The 8456-nt window shown below is 37.1% G+C and overlaps 1 protein-coding gene across 1 annotated transcript in view; it reads left to right on the forward strand.

Annotated features, from left to right (window-relative positions):
- Positions 1 to 8456, forward strand: part of UBE2J1 (ubiquitin-conjugating enzyme E2, J1) — a 50741-nt gene that overhangs the window by 17295 nt on the left and 24990 nt on the right. Inside the window, exons 4-5 of the mRNA XM_006888697.1 lie at positions 2651 to 2735; positions 3001 to 3106. Coding sequence (XP_006888759.1) covers positions 2651 to 2735; positions 3001 to 3106 — 191 coding nt within the window. The remainder of the gene's footprint in view (positions 1 to 2650; positions 2736 to 3000; positions 3107 to 8456) is intronic.

Consider the following 8456-nt stretch of genomic DNA (forward strand, 5'->3'; position numbering starts at 1 on the left):
CTAGAGAGGGTTAAACCAGGCTACTCCTTGGAGGCAAGGATTCTGGGGCTTCGTCTGACATACTTTGGACATGTTGCAAGGAGAGACAGGTCTTTGGAGAGGGACATCATGCTAGGTAGAGTAGAGGGACCGCGCAGGAGGGGAAGACCCTCTATGAGGTGGATTGATTCAGTGACTGGGGTAGTCGGGATGGGTGTGTCAAGAGGCAATGAGATTGGCACGGGATAGAGCACAGTTTAGGGCTGTTTTACATAGGGTCACTATGAGTTGCAAACGACTCGATGGCACATAACAACAACTACATGTACTAGGCCCTGTGGGTATAAAAGAGAAAAAGTAAAAATCTACCCTTATGACACTTGAATTCTAACTTCATGCCTTTCCTTTCCCCTAAGTATGAATATTTTACAAGTTCACACTTTAGCAGTTATAGCTTATTTCTATATAATTACTTAAGTGAATCACTTCTGTGAAGATAGGTACCAGATCCCCACCTGCTTGCTGGGCATCTTCAATATCAAGACATCAGATTCATGTTCAGAATGGAAATCATCATCTCTGACCTTACTTTTTGGTTTTTGTTCTTCATATCTTTTCCTAAAATCATACCTGTCTTAAAACTCAGAACCTTTTTCTCCTTACAAATTCGCTGTTGTTCATGTTAGGTGCTATTGAGTCAATTCTAATAGCAAGCCTTTGTATTAGATAACAGAGTCCTGTCCAGTCCTTCTCCATCATAGTCTTTGCTGATTGTTACAGTCACTGTTGTTAGCACATCTCTAGACCGTCTATTTTTTAATTTAACATTGAGAAAGTGGGAATCCCAGAACATTTAATTGTGCTTATATGAAAATATACCTAGACTAAGAGGTTGTTGTGCAAACAGAGCAAGGAAACACTGTATAAGTTTAAAATTAAGAAAAGTATGTATCACAGTTGTATCTCTCTCCATACCTATTCAGTCTGAACGCTGAGCAAATTATTTTGGATGCTGTAACTCTATGAAGAATGTTGTATCAGGATTGGAGGGAGACTTATCAGTAACCTACTTTATGCAGATGACACAGCTTTACTTGCTGAAAGTGAGGGGGACATAAAGGATCGTCAGTATGGGTTACATGTCAACATCAAGAAAATAAAGATTGTCACCACTGGACTTATAGGCAGCATCATGATAAATGGAGAAAATATTGAAAGTGTCAATGACTTCATCTTACATGGATCCACTTGGTATGGACAGTCATGAGATCAGGAGATATATTGCATTGGGAAAGTCTGCTATTTGGAACCTCTTTTATTTACTGAGAAGCAACAGTGTCAATTTGAAGACTAAGGGGCACCTGATTTAGGCCATGATATTTCAGTCACTTGTTATACATCTGAGAACTGGGCAGTGAGTAAGGATGATAAAAGAAGCACTAATGAGTTATGCTTTTGGAGAACAGTACTTAATATCCCAGGTACTGCCAAAAGAACAAACAGATATGCCTTGGAGAGAGTGCAGCTGGAGTGGTCCTTAAAGCAAAGATGACAAAGCCTTGCCTCACATCTTTGGGCATGTTGTTAGGAGAAGATCTTCCTTAGAGAAGAACATCATGTCTGGAAAGGTGGAGGGTTGATAAGAGACGAAGACTCTCAACCTTATGGATTGACACAGTGATTGCAGCAATGGGGTCAGTTATGTCAGGGGTGATGAGGATGATACAGCATAGGATAGGATGAGTCATACTCGATCATACCTTAGAATAACAATTCCTACTACTTTTTCAAGCATGATGTTCTTCTCCAGGGAATAGTCATTTCTTCTGATATCATACTCAAAGTATTTGAGATGAAGACTTAGCATACTTGCTTCTAAGGACTACTGGTTGCTCTTCTTGTTAGAAGATACCAAGTCCTTATGCTTTACTTTTGCTTCTTGCCTTATATATTTTCTTTTACATCCTTCACAGATTCTAGTGTCATAACAGGCACAGAGCTAGAATATCAGTAAATCTTTATAATGTTTTAGATTTTATTATTCAAATAATAATTGTTTATATTTGAGTTGTGCAATTCAGTTTAAAAATGCTACAACTTCTGACAACAAACACCTTTAATTATTCACTCAGCATCCAACAAATATTTGTGGAATAGCTATAAAAGGTGATATATATATATACACATACACAAATAAGTACATTTAAAAAAAATTATTAATTTTAATGAACATTTACAGAGATTTTGGATTTCCATTAATTCATTGTTGCACTTTTCTCCCTGACCAGCCCTCCCTCTGCCCCCAAGTTCACTCCTCTCTTTGAAAAGTAAAAGAAAAATTCTTTCATTGGCATACAATCCCCCTGCACACACACCCCCCTCCCCCCAAGTACACTCCACTATGCATCCTTAATTCTGGACTCTTGTGATAACCATAATACCCTATTATATATTGCTTTTAAATTGTTCTCTCCCTCATCTGTTTCAATGCAGTATACATAATTTATCCAGTTTTTCTCAGTCTTACCCCAACCCTGATGTCAGTCCCATTCTACAACAGTGGCACCATGCAGTATTTGTCCTTTTGTGACTGAGATACTTCACTCAGCATAATGTCCTCCAGGGTGACCCATAAATAAGTACATTTTTTAAGTCATTATTTCTTTTTAAGGCAAATGGACGATTTGAAGTGGGCAAGAAAATCTGTTTGAGCATCTCGGGCCATCATCCGGAAACTTGGCAGCCTTCCTGGAGCAGTGAGTACTAATTTATAGTGAATATAAATTTTACACCACTTTAATCAGTTAATAATGACATAAAATATTTTTTGAGATTAAAGCTGGATTCGATAAACTTTTTTTTCTTTTTGAACAAATACTAAAAATACTTCTCTGTGTCTCAATTTTGCCGTCATTTTAAGACAACTTCCCCTTTTCGTTGAAACCCTTTACCTTTCCTTTTCCAGAATAAACCCGATTCCTTTTACAGAATAACTTAGACTGAGATTACTTTTTATTTCAGTAAGAACAGCATTGTTAGCCATCATTGGATTTATGCCTACAAAAGGAGAAGGAGCCATAGGATCTCTAGATTACACACCAGAGGAGAGAAGAGCACTTGCCAAAAAGTAAGTGTTGCGTTTCATCTGGGAGAAGGGTGGGCAGTCTCTGCCTGTGCAATTTATTGCCTCTAAAAACCCTCTACAGGGTCAGCTATGGCTTGGTTTTGACTCGACAGCAAAACAACAGCTTTTCTGGATGATGATTATTAAGAAAATAGGGTATGTCTCTTATTTTTTCAGTTACTTTAGCTGTAAGATCTGGTCTTGATCTTTGCTCTTTGAGAAAGCTAGTTGTATCAGTTTCTCCAGGGTTGAGCAAAAGCTAAAGAATTGATTTTATATAATTTAGTTTTTTAAAAAATAGTTGATCATATCAATCTATAATGGAAAATATATTCTCTAGGGAAGCAATATTGATCGTTTACTACTCTATAATTTTACAGATGAAAAGAATCAGAGTAATTATTTATACTTGGCTTTCCACAAGATTGAAAATTCCTGAGGATAGAAAAGGCATCTTCTTCATTCATCTTTGTATATACAGTATTTTTGTTGTTTTTGTTATGTGCCGGTACGTCACTTGCGACTCACAGTGATCCTATATACAACATCTCTATACCCTGCTCTATCCTGTGACAATTTTATTGTCTCCAACATACCTACCTCCATTACCTCAGTCACTGCATCAGTCCATCTCCTTGAGGGTCTTCATGTCCTGTGCTGTCCCTCCACTCTCCCAAGCATGATGTCCCTCTCCATGGACTGATCCCTCCTTGCAACATGTCACAAGTATGTCAGACGAAGCTTCAGAATCCTTGCCTCCAAGGAGCAGCCTGGTCTCACCCTCTTCAGGATGAACCTATTTGTTCTCCTAGCCATCCATGGTGTAGTCAATACTCTTCTCCAGCACCACAGCTCAAAGGCATCAATTCTCTATCCCTAGTCATTGTCCCACTTTCTGATGCATAGCAAGTAATTACAAAGACCATGACTTGGATCAGATGCACCTTAGTCTCCAGACTGACATTGCTCTTCATTATTTTGGAGAGGTCCCTGACAATAGACTTTCCCAGTGCAATTTGTCTTTTAATTTCCTAGCACCAAGAGTGTTGGTTATGGAGCCATGCAAATTGAAGCTGTTAATAATCTCAATCTTTTCATCATTTATCATGATGCTGCCAACTACCCCAGTGATGAGAATCTTTGTTTTCTTAATGTTGAGCTTCAAGCCATATTGGAGGCTGTAGTCCTTGACCATTTGCAGCAGGCCCTTCAGGTCCTACTCAGTTTCAGCAAGCAGGGTTGTGTCATCTGCGTAATACAAATTATTGATGAGTCTTTTTCCAATCTTGATGCCACATTTCTTCTCATATAACCCAGCCTACTGGATAATCTGTTCTGCATATAGATTGAAAATATGGAGATATGACACATTCCTGGTGTACACTCTTCTCAATTTTGAACCATGCAGTGTTTACTTGCTCTGTTTTGACAACTGCATCCTGGTCCAAGTATAGGTTTCTCATAAGCACTATCAAGTGTTCTAGGATTCCCATTCTTTTCAGAGTCAGCCACAGTTTGTTGTAGATTATTTAAAGTGTCTAGTAAATAGTCTAGTTAATTTTATTAGTCTTCTCAATATCATTGGTCGATTCAGAGTCTTCGGATTTTATACAAATTCTATCTTCCAAGTTGTACTGCTAATAAGTAGATATTTAGATGAATAGTTTGTGGAGTTTTCCCCTTGAAATTATCTGTAAATTTTGTTTTTAATATTTTTATTGATAATATATATATATAGCAAAACATTTGCCATTTCAATGATTTTTACATATATAATTCAATAATGTATTTACAGTGTTCTACAGATACTGTTGTTAGGTGCCATTGAGTTATCTATGATTCATAGAGACCCTGTGAACAATGTATCTGAACCTTGCCAAATCCTGTGTTGTCCTTATCACCTATGATATACTTTAATCCATTGTTACAATCTCTGTGTCAATCCATTTTGTTGAGAGTCTTTTTCTCTTTCACTGACCATCCACCTTGCCAATCATGCTTTTTCTAAGAAACTTGTCCAAAGTATGTGAGACAAAGTGTTACTATCCTTGACTGTAAGGAACACCCTCATCGCCCTTTCTCTGAGACATAATTGGTTGTTGTTTTGACTGTGGGATTCTTAGTACTCTTCTCCAAAACCGCGACTCAAAGGCATCAGTTCTTCTTTTTCATTCTTACTCATTGTCCAAATTGCAGATGCATAGCAAGTAATTGAGAAGACCATGGCTTGAATCAGGTATCAGTCTTTAAACTGATGTCATTGCTCTTTAGCACCCTGGGTAGGTCTTGACAGCAATCCTTAGCCCAGTGGTGAAGATTTTTGTTTTCTTGATGTTGAATTGTAATCTGTATTGTAGGCTGTATTTGTTGATCTTCTGTAGCAAGTGTTTTAAGTCCTCCTTACTTTCAAGAAGCACGGTTATGTCGTCTGCATAACGCAGGTTGTGATGAGTCTCCTTCTGATCCTGGTGCCACATTCCTCTTCATAAAGTCTAGCCTCTCAAATGATTTGCTTAGATTACAGATTGAATAGGTATAGAGAAAGGATACAGCCCTGATGCATACCTTCTTTATTTTAAACCATACAGTGTTCCTTTGCTTTATTTGTACAACAGTTTCCTGGTCTAGGTACAGGTTCTTGTGAGTACTATTAAGTGTCCTGGGATTACCATTCATCTTAATGTTAGCTGTAATTTGTTATGATACATTCAGTCAAACGCCTTGCCTAGTCAATAAAACACAATAGACATCCTTCTGTTATTCTCTGCTTTCAGCCAGGATCCATCTGATATCAGCAATGAAGTCCTTGGTGCCATAGCCTCTTCTAAATCCAACTTGAATTTCTGGTAGTTCTCTGTTGATTTATTGTGCCAGTCATTTTTGGATAATCATCATCAAGATTTTACTTGGATACGATAGTAGTGATTTTTTAAAATATATATTAGTGATTTTTTTTTTATAATTTCCACATTCTGTTGGATCAGATTTTTGGGGAGTAGAAGGAACAAATATAGATCTCTTCAAGTCAGTTTGCCAGGTAGCTGTCTTCCAAATTTTTATTTGGCACAGAATGGTGAGCATATCCAGGGCTGCACTTGTTATTTGAAAGATGTCAATTGGTATCCCATTAATTCTGGGATCATTATTTTTTGCCTGTGCCTTCAGTGTAGCTTTAACTTTTTCCTTCATTGCCTTTGTTCATATACTGTTTTCCGATATTGTTGCCTATCAATCAGTTATTTTTTGGTATAGTGCCTCTATGTATTTCCTCTTTTTTTTTGTGATTTACATAAGCACTTTCTTACAGATGAAGGAGGACAGCAAGTTCCCCTCCAAACGGCCTCGGTCTCCTTATTTTGATGCTTCTTGGGTCATCCAAGACTTTGCCCCTAGCATCTCTCAGTATTGTAAATTGAGGTTTGCATTTGTTTTTCATTTTTTCCAGCTTGAGAAATGCTGAATGACTTTCTTTTTTTAAAATTATTATTATTATTTGTGTGTGTTTTTGTGTATACCATCAAATTGGATCTGACTAGTACAGGAGAAATGCTGAACGAGTTCTCCCCTTCTTATTCCCCAACTTCAGTTCTTTGCACGTATTGTTATAATACTATGCTTTGTCTTCTCAAGCTACCCTTTGAAATCCTCTGTTTATCTCTTTAACGTCAGCATTTTTTCCCCTTTGTTTTGGCTTCTCAACATTCTAATGCAATATTCAGAGCCTCTTCTGACATCCATGTTGATCATTCTTTCTCTTTAGTCTGTGTATCTTTGCACTCTTCATAGATGGTATCCCTGATATCATCACACAACTCTTCATCATTAGTGTTCAATGCCTCAAACCTATTCTTGAGGTGGTTTTTTTTCCAATTCAGGTGGGATAGACTTAAGGGTTATATTTTGGTTCTTGTGGACTTACTGATTTTCTTCAGCTTCAGTTTGAACTTGCACATGAGTAACTGCTGGTCTGTTCCACAGTCAGCCCTTGTCTGGTTTTGATTGGAAATATTGAGCTTCTCTCACAGTTCTTTCCATAGATGTGGTCAGTCTGATTTCTGTGTAATCTTTGTGCAAACCTAACAGAGTAACAACAACCTTTAACAGAGTAACCCTTATCTTCTTGTTTCCCCCCCTTTTTTTAATTAAATTTTATTAGTTTTAATGAACATTTACAGAGATTTTGGGTTTTCATTCATTCATTGTTGCACTGTTTTCTCCACCCTCATCCCCAGTTCGTTCTTCTTCCCCCCCATGTCTGTTTTAATTGTCCAATTGCCACAGTGCTTGTCAAAGCCAGTTCTGATTAATCTCCTTTGTTAGTGTGTCCCTTGCCATTCCCTATCACTCCTCCCTGAGAGAGACTTCACCCTGATTCATAAGGAAAAGGGGATGGCGTATTATCTTAGCTACTTCCTGCTGAAAAGGGACGCTGTGGGTTTCAGGCTGAAGGTCTTCTCTCACTACTCTAAAGGGCCCCCTTGGCAGTAGGAAACACATAGACTATTATGGAGATTGATTTTGGAATTTAGATGCACTGTTATCAGTTGTGCTTAGCCGTACACGTTCATATCCTTGAAGATGTATCATGGAAGTGCTGCAGTCTAGAAGATACAAATTGAACAAGTTAAAAGTGCATGAGTCAAAAATTGAAAAGCAATAATATTCCGAGTAGAGGTTCTAATAGTGGCACAAATCAAGTTACAGAGGTAAGGTGGTTCCATTGCCATCCTTACTCTAACGTAATTCTTTTTTTTAATTTAAATTTGTTATTAATTTCAGTGAAATTGTTTTCCCCTTTTACTTGTCTCTTGTCACCACAAATAGATTTTTATTTCTGAATGTTTACTTATTTTGTGAACTTCATCTAAGTGTGAGCTTATAAGATTTGTATTAAAGTTCATTAATTTATTTTTTAAATTTTTCATTTATTTCATAGCTTGTATGTATCAGAACTTTATTTCTTTTTATGTCTGTAAAATATTTCATTGTATGTATATACTACATTTTGTTTATTCAGCCGTCTGTTGATAGTTTGTTTCCACTTTTTGGCTGTTGGAAATAATTCTGCAGTGAGCTTACTTGGATCTGTTTTAAGTCCTTGCTTTCAAGTCTTTGGGAAAGACAGAGGAGTGCCAGATCATAGGTTGAATCAATTCAGTGACATCTAACAACAGTCGCAATAACTGTTAATGTTGCAGATCTTTTCATGTACTTAATAGCCATTTAATTTCTGCATTAGTCATTTGCCCATTTTTTACTTAGTTGATTTGTCATTTTATTGAGTTACAAATTCCTTTTATATTATGGATGTTAAAACCTTATCAGAGATTCAAATCAAGACAACTATGAGATA

The sequence above is a fragment of the Elephantulus edwardii genome, unplaced genomic scaffold (assembly GCF_000299155.1).
Source record: "Elephantulus edwardii isolate Elephantulus edwardi_28Jun2011 unplaced genomic scaffold, EleEdw1.0 scaffold00071, whole genome shotgun sequence".
Taxonomy (NCBI): domain Eukaryota; kingdom Metazoa; phylum Chordata; class Mammalia; order Macroscelidea; family Macroscelididae; genus Elephantulus; species Elephantulus edwardii.